This window comes from Acomys minous (assembly GCF_964271855.1).
Source record: "Acomys minous genome assembly, chromosome: 10".
In the NCBI taxonomy this organism is placed as follows: domain Eukaryota; kingdom Metazoa; phylum Chordata; class Mammalia; order Rodentia; family Muridae; genus Acomys; species Acomys minous.
In genome coordinates, this window is record NC_140491.1 from 71395940 (window position 1) to 71411187 (window position 15248).

Sequence of the window (15248 nt, forward strand, 5' to 3'; positions counted from 1 at the left end):
CTGAGGCCTTGTGCTGAAACCCTGGGGGATATAGATGGTGTCCCTAGAGGGGGGCAAAGAAGATTTCGGGGGGGGGGAACACCAGAGCCTGAGCAAGTGCAAGTGGTTTCACTTGCTAGGAAACAGGTTTACTTTTTGTCATTGTTGGCTTTGTTTGTTTTGTTTTTCAGTAGGTGCGTACCTGCCCCCCCACACCCCCCCCCCCGCCCCCAATCACACTTGCCTGCTGCTTCTGTATGGCTCCGGGTTCCCCACTGTGCCTAGATGTTGCTAAGTCCTTGCATTCTAGCTGCTCTGTATGACCGGTGTGGTTCTACTAGTCCACGCGGGCATCTGGGGCCCCCGGCAAGGTGGCAACCCAGAGGGACTGAGGCTGCGTACAAATGGTTGAACTGTGGGGTGAAGAGGTGGGAGCTGCAATGGAGAATAAAAGGCGCCAGTGGCCAGGCTGAGAAGAGGGTTTCTGCGGGAAGGTAGAACAAAGGAATTTGGCCTCTGAAGAAAGAGGCTGAGCTCCCAGCTGGGAATGCCAGCTCCAGACCTGCAGGAGTTTCAGGACTAAGGCATTAGTCCCTAGAACCTAAGGAAATCTGCCCCTGGGAGGACCCTAGTGTCCACTGCAGCTCTGTTTTGGCTCTCTTACCAGACTTGCCTTGACCAGGGTGGCAGCTGCATGGACTTTCTTACTGGGAGCCCCAGATACCTGACTCTAAGGTACCCTCTAAGGTTTGTGGGGTTGTGTTCCCATTTCCCAGATGATGCTGCCAAGAGGGGCTTCCATTTTCTCTTTCCTCCGCAGTTCCTTTTAGCCGGGTCAAGAGGCCCCTAGCCACTCATAAACGAAAAGCTAGGAGTGGGGACTCTGGGGCCCTCCAAGGCCCCCCCTCCTCCGGTCGCCCTCGGAAAGGGGTGGAGGGGACACGGTTGTAAGGTGTTCAGCCTCTTTTCTCTGCTTGACATGAATAAGGGGATTAGGGAGGCAGGTTTCCGTCGGTCACTCGGTGGGACAAAGGGCCCCACGGTTTGAGCGGTCAGCTTCTGATTAAACGCCAGAGCCTGTCACTCAGCAGCAGGCTAGGTACTTGTGTTCCTGACATAATCTTATTAGAAGATAAAACCAGAGAAATCCTTTTTCATAATGAAAAGTTACATTTAATGGCTGCACTCGTCCCCCACACCCTCCCAGACCCTTCCCGCCTTCCCTGGTTGCTGTTGGATATGGCTCGCCTGTAATTGGCATTTAAAGTACCAAGTCCGGGAGAAAAACGGGGTTTAGGGTTTTTGTAATCCCCCTAAACTGTCTTTGTTCGAAATCTCCACAGATACAAGTCTGTTAAGGGTAAATATTTGTGCATTGATACAATCACACGCCCACCCCCGCAAACCAAATCTGAAAGGGGGAAAAACCCTCCAGCTACGGAGCTGGTACGCGGTGGGGGGGGCAGTGTGTGGGGGTAAGTCTGCCTGCGTGTGCAGCTTGCTGGGGACTCTGCTGCGGGGCCCCTTCGCCAACTCCAGGAGAAGAGGACTTCGGATATTTCTCAGGCGGGCGCGCGCGCGGGGGTGGGGTAGGGGTGAAATCTTACATGCTTTCCTTCAATGTTCCGTTCCCTAGATCAACAACTCTCCCGGACTTGCTTCTGTGCTTGCCTAAAGGGGTGGGCTGGAGGGCTAGAAGCGGGAATCTTAAAGTCAGTTCTCTCCACCAGCATGCTCTCTCCAACTGGACCCTTGGGGGGGGGGGTCCAGAGGGTGCCACTCCCCCACTCCGTGTGGGTGCTCCATCCCAAAGGGCACCGGGACTCCGGCACCACGAGCCTCCAAGCCTCCGAGGATCCCTCAACCGCGAAGGAACCCAAGGGCTGCGGCGGGGCCCGGGGCTCCGGGCTCCAGCCCAGCGCGTCTTGGATCGGATCGGATTCCTTCATAAATCAGCGGCTGGGTGAAAGGGCTGCGCGTTAGAAAGGGCAGGACCGTGTGCGCGTATTAGAGCGCACGGTTCCCAAATCCGGGCTAAACCCCTGGTGACACTGAAATTCATCAACCTCTGCCAATGCCCCTGCTCCATCTACCAAGGAGCCCCCGGGGCCCCGCATACCCTAGCTTCCCCATTCCTGGGAAAAGAGAATCCAGGGCAAGAATGGCTCTGAGGAGTGTCTGGAGCACAGCGCAGGCCCAGGGTGCCGCGAGTCGCCTTGCCAGCCCCCTGGCAAAGGGGGCTCTCCCTTCGGGGAGTTATTCTAACCTTTCTGTCCTCTGGTCAGGGCTGGCCTCTCAGAAGCACTCACCCCCGACCCTTCCAGGCTGGTGCACTGAAGCGAAATACCCAATATCTGGGCCTTCAACAAGTCAGGGCACCGCGATCTGGGATCCCCGGAAGGGAGGAAGGCCCTCCTAAGCCTGTTCCCTCATCCACAGTTCCAGCTGGGGGCGTAAAGTCAGCAGACTCCGCTGGCACTCAACAAGCAACGTTCCTTTCTTAGCAGCAGTGCGACTTGCAGGCCCACTGCGCTCAGCTCGGCTCTGCTCTTGTAAGTTCACGTGCATTGGTTAAGCCCCGGAGTTTAAGAGAAACCGGTCCCAGGGAGCCTGCCAATCACCGTGGCCATCCATAGCTGCCCGTGGCGGGGAAACTTGCAGATTCCCCTCTCAAGGGATCCAGACGTGGGCACCAGTCCCGAGTAAGAAACAGAACGGTGGCCTCCCGCGCAGAATTGAGAAGTGCAGACAATGAGTCCCTGCCTCCAGCTTACTTCCCAGCAGGAAGGAAGAAAGCACACACTGACTGAGTGCCTCCGTCCAGGCTGGCACCTCCGAGTTTGCTTCATTTTGTTCTAAGAGCAACCCCTGTGAGATGGGACCTGTCACCCCCAATTCACAGAGGAGGAAACGGAGGCTCAGACTCCGGCCCTAGTCAGTAGGAGATGGTTAGGGTATGTATCCCAAAGCTGCATTTGGCCAGAAACTTTGTTCTCTCTCCCTCCCTCTCTCTCTCTCTCTCTCTCTCTCTCTCTCTCTCTCTCTCTCTCCCTCCCTCCCTCCCTCCCTCTCCCTCCCTCCCTCCCTCCCTCTGGGTCCCCCCCCCCCTTATTTCCACCCTGGCCTAAGCTAGGATCCACACTGGATGGCCCAAGTATCTGCAGCATTTTAAGAGTGCCCTCTACAGCAGGTGGGGGAAGAGGGTAACAGTCACATCTAGTGTATTCTAGCTCAGCACTGCTCCTCTTTTCCCGCCAAAGCTGCGGACACACCCATAGGGCAGTAAGGAGCTAGGTCCCCAGTGTTTTGGTAGGCTCATCTCCCCCAGAATATTTGTTCATTTAAGCAGCTTCCTTCTGCTACTTTAGTGGGCACGTCCATTACTTGGGCAGCCCTGAGAACTAACTCCTTTTCTGCCAGCAATCTCCCTAATCTGTGTGTGTGTGTGTGTGTGTGTGTGTGTGTGTGTGTGTGTATCTTTCTCTCCCCCCCACCCCCAGGCCAGCCAGGAAGCAAACACCCTTGTTTCTTATAGAACCAGACTCCAGGAATGAGATTTTTTTTCCCCCTTCAGCCACACACCAAGTACCAGGCCAGCCAGGTACCCTGCCATCAACCTTCTGCCAGGTCTAGGGTCACTTGGGGCCAGGCACTCCCTGAGGTCCCTTTCCCTCCATAAGTCCACACAACCTGAGTTCCTCAACCTCTTCAGGGCCTCTAGGGTCAGCAGGGCAGACCCAGGGGGCTGCCAGTCATAGAGCTGAGATGGAGACAACATTGCCCTGAGAATAACAAAGGAAGGACTCGCGTGAGAATTTATTTGTACTGATCAGGGCCAAGCAAAAGGTAAAGGCTATTGAGGAAGTGCTGTCAGCCAGGCCTGAAACCCAAGAAAGATGCCATTGGGAGCACAGTGGCCCCTTGTGCCCCCCCCACTCCATGCCACAGCGGTAGTTAGAGCAAACACAGGCCCTTCACTGCCCGTCACTTACACCTTCCCCCCAAATTACACAAACTTTGAAACATTTTTCTAGAAGAAGATGGATGCTTCAGGAGACTTGAGGTCAAGGCTGGGCTGTTTAAAGTATATTATTAACAAATAAACATTTACTGCAGGGGGAAAAAAAGAAGAGGAGGAGGAGAAAAACCCTATAGGCCACCAGGGAACCAAATCATGTTGCTTTTGGCATCAAATGACAGGAGACATTTATGACATGAATGGAGAGCACCAGCACCGGAGGCTGATGGAAAGGCAGCCGTCTGCCACTTTACTTCCCCTGCCTTCGGAATCAACTTTTCAGCCCCCCCCACCCCTCCCCTGTTACCATCACCTCTCCACTTCTGACCGCAGTGGTAATAAATAAATATAATTTAGATTTTGCTCTTTGCTGCCATCAACACAGAATCTGGGGACGGCAGAGTGCTAAAGATCTCTGGCTGGGTCAGTCAGAGAGCCAAGGGCCTGGAGTCCTGGTCACCTCAGGGCTGACTGAAAGCTCACGCTGCTCTGGGGATATGTGGCCATTCTCCCTGCCCCATACCCAAGCCAAGGACTGACTGTGGTGTCCAACAAATTGGAAGTTGTAACTCATGTCATTCGAAGTGTCCTCTATCCTTCGGCCAAAGTGATGCCAGGGTTGATGGACTGTTTGTTTATGTTTTATATTTCGCTCTCTCTCTTTTTTTCTTTCCCCCTCACCCACTCTGATTCTGTCTCTTTAAAAAAATAAAAACCCTGCATAGTCACAATACACACCTCCCCCCAAGTTATGTTAGCTATGTTAGCCCATCACAAGGCCACAGAGCCTGAGCTGGTGTGTGTGTGTGTGTGTGTGTGTGTGTGTGTGTGTGTGTGTGTGTGTGTGTTCGTTCTAACCTTCTGGAATGTTCTTCCACTTAAGTCTATCTTCCTTCTAAGTCCCTGCATGTCTTCTCCAAATCCCTCCCCTTCTAGATCAGCCTTTCTAATGGAGCAGCTTATCTGATGTTTGAAGAAAAAAAAAAAGCTGGGACAGTTCTTCAAATATGAGATGATATGATTGAGTATGCTTTTCCAAGCAATGTGCGGACCCCTGGGATGCCCATTGTTTCCCCAGTGGAAAAACTGCTTCTCTGGGCCAACACATGCTCCCAGGAAGAACAGAGCCACACACCAACCCAAGCTGCTAACATACTGTTGGCATCTGTACCCACCCTCACAACCAGAAGTTTCTCCAACACTAAAGTCTTTAGAATGAAATGTTGACTGAAGCTCCACCAGGTGCCCCTTGGGATCCTGGAAGCCACTGTGCAAGGTGATGTCATCATGCTCAATAGAGACAATGGTGGAGAGTGGGTGGGATGCCGCTCAGCTGAGTGCTGGAGCTGGGAGGTGAGCCTGGCTCTGACTTGGTGTCTAAAGCTCCTTTTTTCTGGCAGAGGGAGACAGGACCTTCACAGAGTCCTCTCACGTAAAGGGAAATGGGTTCCCAGGGGATGATGCTGATCTGCTTAGAGAGAGGCTTGTGCCAGCCTGGTCAGGGCAAGAAACCTGTCTGTAGTCAGCAGGGTATCTTTGGAGACAAGGCTTTCCCTGCAACTGCAAACCCCCCTCCAGGAAGACAACAATAATTTACAAAATGTAACAACGTACTAGGCAAAGACAGCAGGTCCTTTGGGCACATAAGTTAGAGTTTATAAGATAGTCTTTCCCAGGTAGGCAGTGGTAGGCAGAGGGTCAGCTAGGTGCCTGATGGCTGTGTGTTCCTTAGGTTGGCCTGCAGACAGTCAGGGATGGAGCCTCCAATCACACACGTGATGGAGTAGACTCTCACAGTCGCTTCCCCCGCTTGAGAAAAATACTGCAAACAAATAATCCCGCAGCAGCAGATCCTTGGGAATAGAGGGTGGGCCAGGAGTCCGGCAGTGAATAATGCTTTCCTTCAGCCCCGAATGCCTTCACGGCAGGAAAGCTTTCCCTCACCTTCAGCCCCAGCTCCGTGCTGGGGTTAAATATACATGCTTCCTCCGAGGGACCAGGAATCCCCGGACTGGCGCTGGCAGCCAGAGCCCTTCAGCCCTTGGTGCTCCAGGGAGAACACCCCAGGTCCTTTCTTAAGGCAAAGTATTGAGTTCATTTTCTAAGCAGGTTTCTGGAGAGACCCTGTACCCCAGGCAGTGGGCTGGGGTGTCTGTAACCCTGAATTAGTCTGTTACAGCGGGTGAAACTTGCAGTCTGAGGTTCCCACTGTTAAGTGGGTGACGGTGTCGAGTGGTACACCAGAACATCCTAGGAAGAGGCCTTCCAAGCTGGGAAACGAAACCTAGAGGCTAAAAAGGGCAGGGAGTCCGGGGGGGTTTGCTCCACAGATCCTAACTGCTGCCCCTAATCCCGAGGCCGAGGTGTGCCTCCTAATGCAAGAAAGCCTTTTCCTGGGTAAACACTTCCGAGGAAAAGAATGTGCCGGGAAGAGCCCGGCTGAACCTCTTGTGAAGAAATGTTTTAAAAACCAGCCCAGGACTCAGAAAGCTTTTTTGTCAAAGTCATAGTCTAGATGCCCTCTTCTGCCTCGAAGGGGTCCCCTAACTGGACGGACTGGCCCTAGGCATCCCCAGTGCTCTCAACAGAGCTAGGGAGGTCGCAGCATTAGACGTTTTGGGTGCCCGGGCAGGCCCCTTACAAGAAGGTGGAAGACCTCGGGGATACGAGCCCTGCAATCCGCGAGCACAAAGGCTCCGGCTCACACACCTACTAGTCCCCAGACCCCTACATGAGCTGCTCTACGTGCCCCCAGACTCCATTGTGTGACAGATTTTTGGACTCTCCCACCGACCCTCCCGCTTCCGGAGCCTCCTCCAGGAATCCGCCACCTCCTTAGGACAGAAACCTTTTCCAGACAAGTGATCGCCGCGAGTGAGTGACAGCCGGCAAGAAAAGGGAGTTACATAATTCGATTTCACCAAATTGCCAAGAAAAACAACATATATTGTGGAGGGAGATTGTCATTTTCTCCCCCCCGCCCCGTAGTTTCTTTGGGGGAAGACACGGGGCTGGGCTCGCGATTTTGCGGAGGCCGCCCGGTTTCTAAACCCCCCTTTTTTTTAATTCGAAAAAGGGCGGAGGTCGTGGGTCCCCCTCCCCCGCCCTTTAAAGGAGTCCCCGAAATGCACGTAGGGGCACAGGGGCGGGGAAGGAGAGTTTTCAGGTTACAAACAAAACCATCCCCGTTCCGCGGCCCCCATTTTCTTTACTCTGCCAGGCAGAGTGAATTTTATCAATTGTCCTAAATGTGCCCAATAGTCAATTGATCACCCCTGTGGTGCGTAAAACAACTTCGCGCTTTTGGGTGCCTGCGATCTCGTTGAGAACAAACCGAAAGGAAGAAGATAACATTAAAACAAAAAACAAAAGCAAAAAACCAACAACCTCTTTTTACAAGGACCGGCTCTGCCGTTCTGCTCAGCTGGGTGAGGAGTGCCTTTTACAAAAGTTGTGGTGTGTGTCTGTGTGTGTGTGTGTGTGTGTGTGTGTGTGTGTGTGTGTGTGTGTAGAGGGGGTGCTGACTATTTCCCAGTACCGAGAAGGCACACACTCAAAATGAAGAAAGCACGTTTCTGTACCCATTTGCCTTAATTCCCGTCTGAAAAGCATTTGTGCACACATGATATAAATATGCATCTGGGATTCTCAAAAAAAATCATGAATAAAAAATATTTTTATTGTGTAAAAGAACATTGTTTCCTTGTGAGTTCTCCAGGCCTGGCTGATCTCCTACTCCCTGCAAAATGCTGCCAGTAGACCCTGGGGATTTGTCCCCAAGATTGTCTTGATAACCACTACCCCGCCCAAGCACACCAGGAGGCCCGCCTATAGCAGGTACTTAATTGTCATTATTGTTAGAAAAAAAGGCTGGCGGAGGAGGGAAGGGGAGAGGTGTGGATAAGGCCGGTCCTCCTTTCCCCAGGCTTCGTTCCCCCCCCCCCCTCCAGGAACACGCACTGAAACCTCGGGGACCCGAGTCCTGCAGACTAAATTCCTTCGCAGCACCTGGAGTTAGCACCTAGGCAGAAGCTAGCTCTTTAGGGATGTTTTTCTTTTCTTTCAAAAACAAATATCAGTGGGACAAAGCAGCTGCAAATGTTTAATTGTTTTGTAAAGTGGGGAGGCTGGTCACCCAACTCTCTAAGGCAAAATGCAGCTCCAGTTGCTGTTTGGTGGCTGAAGTGGCGGGTGTTGTGCCTTTGCCCTCTTTTAGGAGAAGTTCCATAAAGACCCCAGCAGCAACTATGTACAAAAGGTTACAAAGTATTTGCAGTGTTAAAAAATTTTTTTAAAGCCACCACAAAGTTTCAGAGGTTCCTTTCTACTTTCCTAAGCCTCCGAAAAGACCGGTGTGTGGGGCTGCCAGGTCAGTGGCTGAGCAGGGTGTAAGTGGTACTGCCAGGGGCTGCCTGAGTTACCAAGTTCCCCAACCATTGCTACCCCACGTTATTTGTGCTGCTGTATGCACAGCTGTGGGTGAACTGACTGGCGCGGCCTTTACTCAGGAAGCAGAGTTCTAGGGCACAGACACAGGATGGAACATCAATGATGGGCCTAAACCTGGGGAAAACCCGTACAGAGGGACAGGCCTACACCAGGTTATAGGACCAACAAAAGAGCGGATCCTTGAAGTCCACCCCAATTCTTGCTAGTTAGAAAACCCCAGCTTGCCCCAGGCACCAAAAAGAGGAAGGTGCAAAAATCAGTCCCCATCAGTTTCCCAGTTCCTGGGGGACACTACCACAGCCAGCCACCAAGGCCCTCTGCAGGGCTCTGGCCGGCAGTGTCTGAGCCCAACTGCCCCTCTTCCCGCTAGACCCTGGATTCGGAGACAATACTTTGGATGAACTCACTGCTTGGCACGTGTAGCCCTGCCTTTTTCTTCAAAGGTGTTGGCACCCAGAGACCACTCCATCCCAAAGCGCCCGAGTAGCTCCGTCCAAGAAGCCTTTCCCAGCACCACTCAGAAGTTCTCACAGGCGCACACTTGTCTCTGCAACTCCGCTCCCAGGGTCCCCACACCCTCCTTCCCACCGAGGCTCCTCATTGCAACCCCCCCCCCCACAATTACACTTGCAGGTATTTCACTCCAGGCAGGTCACAAGAAAAACCCTGTATCACCTCTAGTCTGCTCCCAGCCTCCAGCCACACAAATCCACAGTGCCCGCCTGCTGAGCATAGAAGCCAGCAGGTAAGGCTCAACCTATACCTCCTGTATCAACCACTCTTTCCCATCACACTGCAAGAAAGGAGGCTGGGGAGGCCTAACTCCTTCAGTCAGCTACTCCAACTAGGATCCCTAGGTTGCAGTTTCCTAGACACATTGATTCTCCAGCTAAGAAAGAACGTAAGAGCAAAATTCCCGTATGGAACGGTTTTGGAAGATGGACACTCATTTCTCTTTACCAGAGAATAAAAGTGCAACAAGGAGCCAGGCAGGGAGGGGTTTTTCCCGCCTGTACCGCAGCCCGGGTTCAGCATCCACCTCCCTGCTCCAGGAATCCCAGACACTCTTGGACTAGGGGATCACAGTCAGGCTTGGCTCTTTATGCAATGCCTTTCTTGGAAAATAAATTCTTGGTCCCTACTTCAGGCCTTAATGGGGCCAAGCCCTTTCCCTGGACAAGCACCGTTTCCACCGGGCTGCCCAGAGCTGTCTTGTACCCCAATTCAGTCACTCAGCGCAGGTTTCTGGGACAACAGATGGCACCTAGGAGCATCCCACCAATGTCGGCAGGGATGCGATGGTTCGCCCCAGCCCGGAGACACTCAGCCCTTTGAGCCCTCGGAGTTGCCCGGGCCCAGTGGAGCGCAGAGCCGGCCGCGGGGCGGCCGGGGGCCCTTCCCGGCAGGGACCGGCCGGGCTGGAGTGTTGGTCCGTGGCGGGGAAAGAGAGGAAGGCGAGAGGCGCTTACTGTTGGTAGTCTTGTTTGCAGTACAGTTTCCGATCCCGGAAGTAGCAGCTGGTGGTGAGGGCTTGCTGACATGCCGCGCACTGCAAACACTCCTCGTGCCAGGACGACTCGTTGACTCGCATCAGGAAGCGGTCGGAGATGGGCCGCTGGCAGCCCTCGCAGACGGCGGGATGCGGGCAGTCGGAGCCTGCAGCGCACAGGGCGAGAGCCGGGCCGTCAGCGCCGCCTGGCCCAGCCCGGGAGCGCCACCCGTCGCCTGAGGACCCCAGCCGGCGCGCCAGAGACCTGACAGCCCTAGACAGCACGTCCCTTTCCGTAAGCTGGGGCGCTGAAAGGCCGTCGGCCTGCAGCCTTGACTGGGCGTTGCGCTCTCCCCGGCCGCGGAGACCCAGCATATGGTGTTATTACCATTGAGAAGGAGCTCCGCGTGGGGTGGCCGGCTGCAACCCAACCAGCGAGGTGAAGCCGGGACACTCGCTGGCTGACACGCCCCACGAAGCTGATCGAGCCTTCTGCCTCAAGACCCGTGGTTTGGATGGACCGGGGGATATGTTTTTCTTCTAGAAGCTCCCCTTACCCCAGGTGACCCGACACCTCTCCAGGGTTCTAAGGCGATAGATACTTGGTCCTCTATCATCCCTGCCACCCGCTTCCTATCCCAGCCCCGTCCGGAGTAGCAGTTCTAGAACCCAGACCCGGGGAGTATGGGGTAAGTGACCGCTGAGACTGTTCAGTCCTCTGTCTGGGTGACGTCCCGGCACGTTGTCCCTTCAGGTAGCCTGTCTGGGTGTGCTTCTTGTCCCTCCAGTTGCCATTCTGGGGGTCCGGACCCCCTCCCCACGTCCTGAAAACCTTTTTTCTTTATCCTTTGGCCCTCATGCCGGTGTCCACAGTGGCACGACGGCCCTACCCCCTTGACCTGGACTACTCCGGCATTGTGACCCCAGCACTCACCCAGCAGCACCCCCAGGGTGGTGGGCCCGGGGCGCAGAGCGTGCTCCTCCATCTTGATGCCGTCCAACATCTTGGCGCAGTCCGTCTGCCCGCGAGGGAAGCACCTCTCCAGCGACTCGGGACCTGTTGCTATATCCATGGGACGCCCGGCGCGCTGCGGATCTCGCCGGCTGGGCCGCTCGCCCTCCCGTCCGTCCTCCCGCTCCGCTGCAGCCCGGGAGGCGCGGCGCCCGCGGGATCCGGGCGGCCCGCTGTCCCGGGGCGATCGTGGAGCGGCGGCGCGCTGGCCCCGGGCCCCGGCGTTGTGCGTGCGGGCCCGGGCGCCTGGCAGCTCCACACGCCGCGCTCTCCCGGCCACTAGCAGCCACGCGCGCCCGTGGCTCGCCTGTCACCTGCTTGTCAGCCCCGGATCCCCGCTGCGGCGGCGGGCGGCACGAGGAGCCGCCGGGAGGAGGCGGCGGCGGCAGCGGCAGCGGCAGCGGCGGCGGGCGGGGTAGGGGGCGGGGGTGCAGGGGCGGCCCCGCGGGCTGGGGGGGCGCGGACGACGCAGCGGGGTCCCGGGCGGGGCGCAACTGGCCGCGGGGCTCCCGGCGCGCTCCCCGCACTACTCCAGTGCCATGGTGCGCCGGAGGAGCCGCACGGTTTAGAGCTGGGGCTGGTGGCGGAGGGATACTCCGGCCCGGAGCCGCCTCACCCCTCCTCAAACTTCCTGACATTTGAACTCATTGGTGCGCCTCGTATCACTGCGCCGGGATGAGCCGGCAGCTCCACGTCAAATAGTGCCGTCGCCTCCCCCCCTCCCTGCGGGAGGGCTCCCTGAGCCCCTGGCCTGCACCCCGCGCTACACCCGGGCCCAGGCCGGTCATCCTGTCCATCCTTTGCAGAAGTTTGGGTAGCCATCGAAACAAACCCTGTGCCCCACCCCTCTTGAAAAATTGATTTGGGAATTGGCAAAATCAGGCTTTCTTTTTTCTTTCTTTTTTATTATTAATATTTTTGGGTTTTTTGTTTTTGTTTGCTTTTTTTTTTTTAAAGCTCCACCGCTTAGAGCAATGGCCCCGAGCGAGGCCAGACTGTGCGGACGGCGGGGAGCGCAGCGACTCCTCCAGGGGACGGCGCCAGGCGAGAGCACTGCTCCGAAACCCCGACTAGTAGGCGGAGGTAGGTCGCAGGGTCTGAATTGGTTTCCCCTCCGGGAGGCGGGGCCTGCACCGGACAGCTCGGTGCGCAGAGGGGGCTCCTGGGATCGACGGTTGGGGAACATCAAATGCGTGAGAGGCCTGCTGGTCTGGACTCGCCAGCGGGAGTCTTGGTTTGAGGAGGGGTGCGAAAGGGCTATAGTTTGAATGGGAGGTCCCAAAAAGCCCAGGCCTGGCAGAAATAGGGCAGGGGGAGTGAGCTTCAGGGGCCCTCAGATTCAGAATAGGAGACATTGGGTGAACGAGGTCTGTCAGGACTGTAAGAGGATCAACAGGGCTGGAGAAGGGATCTCCTTCACGGGGCGAGGGCAATGGACGAAGGCTGGGCCTCCCAGGCCTTGGAGTGTTAGGTGCAGGTAAGAAAAGGTGGCCCCAAGATCTAGGGGGTGGAGGCCTGTAAAGGCGCGGATTAGGCTATTCCAAGGAAATCGGGGTGATCTCTGGAATCGGTGCCCTTTCACTGTGGCCAAGGATAAGACGGAGCACTGACAAAGTGGGCCTCGACAGCGGGAAGCCCAAGGCCAGCAGCAAGTAGCTGGCGACTCCGGCGTGCATCCGGCCTGAGAGGAAGCTAGAAGACTTTAGTCGGGACCCAGGGTACCACTCTCGGGCGAGTTTCGTACTGGAGTAACAGGAGGGATGGTGCGGCTCCAGGGCAGGATCTTGCTGCCCCGGGTGAGCCGCTGCTGGGCGGCTCTAGCCCCTCCGGCAGTTGGGGCAGCGGCGCGAAGCCGGGTGGGGATGGAGGGCAAGGAGGGCGGGTCCCCTGACCCCTCTGGAGGCGAGAGGGCGGATCGGATTTGGAGCCTGCAGGAGGCTTAGCCAGAAGTGCCCCCCTGTGCTGCGGGGGTGGGAGTGGGGGGGTCGGAGGGGCCCGGCTTTGTGGAGGATTAGCGGTCACCCGCCCCACCCCAGTACCTGCCTGTGTGTCGGTGGGTATCCGAGTGTGTCTGTGCGTGTCCGTGTCGGCGCTCCCGACTATTGAGTACTTGTGCACCCGTGGCGTGTCCCTGTGTACATACATTTTGTGTTTGTGTGTCCTTGCCACTTTCCAGGCAGTGAGAGTCTGTGTATTGTGCGCACATCTGCAGACCTTCTCGTGCTTCTGTGTCATGTTTTTGCATGTCTTTGTGTGTGTCCTTATGTCTGTGTCACTGTGAAGATGTCTACGCCTTTGGGTGTGCTTTGGTCCCTTAGCATGTATGGTAGAGTCCCCCTCCCCCCATATGCATGTCTCCGAGTTACCTTTGTGTTTCTGTTTGCGCCCAAGTTCCTGAATTGTTCTGTATCACCCAGAGGTTTTTGTGTTTGTGGCTTTGTGTTCTGTATATTTCTTGGCGCCTTTGTGTGTCTGTATCCGGGAGCATGGGTTTGTGGATGTAGTTTTCCGTACGTACCCTTCCTCCCTATGTCTTTACCTACTGTGGGAAATCTCAGGCCTTGAGCCCTGAGTTTGGGCATAGGCCTGGGCCTGGGACGCCTTTTCTGGGTCTCTGGGCCCCAGCGCGTCGTTGCAGGAAGAAGCAAGCGGAGAAGGCTGGGGCTTGCAGAGCCAGGAGGCGCCGAACCGCGCGCGGGGCCGGTGGGCCGACCGTGTGCACTCCGCCCTCTGCTGGTCATAGTGTGCCCCTGCAACCACTGCGGGGCACCGTGTGCAGGCGAAAGCCCGGGTTCCAGGCCCTGGTTCCAGGAGGCCCAGACCTTCGCAATCTCCTTCAGGCCGAATAGAAGTATCTTCTCTGTTTCGAGCCCCAAAGACGTACCCTGGACCCTAAGCAATCCGCGCAGTGTTCCATCCCCATCTTCTCACCTCTCCATGCTCCCTGTGCCTGACCATTTCTATTCCATCCCTCTCCGTTTCTCTTTAGCTGAGTGGAGGCTCCTATGGCCTGGTCTCTGAGACTTGCCTGATCCCTCTGACTGGCGTCCAAGACCAGGTCGGGGCCTTTGGTTATGCTTGCTGCGCACCCTGCAGTGCTTGAAGCCAAGTCTCAGAGCCGAGGGCACACCTGTAGCCCCCCATTTGGTGCATGGCTGGTGTTTTTCCAAGGTGCAGAGTTATTGGAGTCTTTCCTGGCGCCCCTGTTCAAGCCGCAACCCTGTTACCCGGCCGACACTGAGCCGGCTGCGGGAATCGTCGGCAGCTGAGCCCAGCGCTCCCCGGATGGACAGTAAAACCAGGCTTCCGATCTCCAGTCTGTTTGAGGATGCTACGCTCACAGCCTTGATCCCTTTTCTATGCCTGTCCGTTCTCCCCCGACTTTTAGGCCTTGGTTCTTGTCCTTTGTCCTCACTTCCTTAACCTGAGTTGACTATCCCTGCTTCTCACATAGCCGTTCACAGTCGTCCGTCCGTATTTCTCGAAGCATCTTTATGCTTCTTGGCCTCCCAGCCTCTGCCTCTGCGGAAGAATAATACAACTGTACAGGAGGACGCAGGCCTAGACTCGGAGCACTTCTCTCCCCGGGCCTCAAGCAGCTCCTGGCTCCGTAGGATCTCAGCCTGTGGCTTCTGTAGGAACCAATCTCCGTCCGCGACTTTGAGACTCAGAGGACTGGAGGCGGATCGCTCTCCCGCACTGTCCGACGCGGTGCCTCCGATGCCTGCTGTAGAATCCGCTTGGGATTGTTTACACCTGAGCAAAGACGGAGGAGGCGGGATGCCGGCACCGCTAGGATCCCAAGGAGGGATCTGGGCTCTTCCTACTCTCAGATGCGCACAGCTCCTGAGCCCTGACCTAGGTCTCCTGGCTTTTCTCGTTTAGTACCGTGCAACCTCTCTCTGTAGTGACCCGTCTCCTACGAGCGGGGATGAGGGCGGAGGTGGGAGGGAGGGGTAGGGCTACACCAGTGAAAACCCAACCATTTCATGCTTCAGAGAGAGGAAGAAAGGGAGAGAGGAAGGGAGGGAGGGAAGGAGGGAGGGAGGAGGAAGGGAGGGAGGGAGGGAGAGAGACAGAGAGAGAGAGAGAGAGAGAGAGAGAGAGAGAGAGAGAGAGAGAGAGAGAGAGAGAGAGAGAGAGAGTTTCCAGGTTTAGCGCTACAGCTGGAGTATCAGATCCTAGCAGGGATGAGCACCAGACACAGCCTTGGATGCACCGGCAAGAAGGAGACTATCAGAAGCATCCGATTGCCCTTCCTGCTTTGCCGCAAGAGCCGGGGCCGTGGAGCAACTAGGCCC

At 56.1% G+C, this 15248-nt stretch overlaps 1 protein-coding gene and 1 long non-coding RNA gene across 3 annotated transcripts in view; one reads left to right on the forward strand and one right to left on the reverse strand.

The window, feature by feature from the left end:
• Positions 1-11124, reverse strand: part of LMX1B (LIM homeobox transcription factor 1 beta) — a 79581-nt gene extending 68457 nt beyond the window's left edge. For both annotated transcript variants that reach the window (XM_084798444.1, XM_084798443.1), the window contains exons 1-2: positions 10870-11124; positions 9916-10102 (exon numbers count right to left, since the gene is read on the reverse strand). In XM_084798444.1, coding sequence (XP_084654570.1) covers positions 9916-10102; positions 10870-11008 — 326 coding nt within the window. In that variant the 5' untranslated portion in view covers positions 11009-11124. The remainder of the gene's footprint in view (positions 1-9915; positions 10103-10869) is intronic.
• LOC311606982 lies at positions 10160-14867 on the forward strand. The gene is made up of 3 exons (XR_014782487.1): positions 10160-10624; positions 11905-12030; positions 13937-14867. It is a non-coding gene; the product is annotated as an uncharacterized lncRNA (long non-coding RNA).
• The last annotated feature ends 381 nt before the right edge of the window (positions 14868-15248 follow it).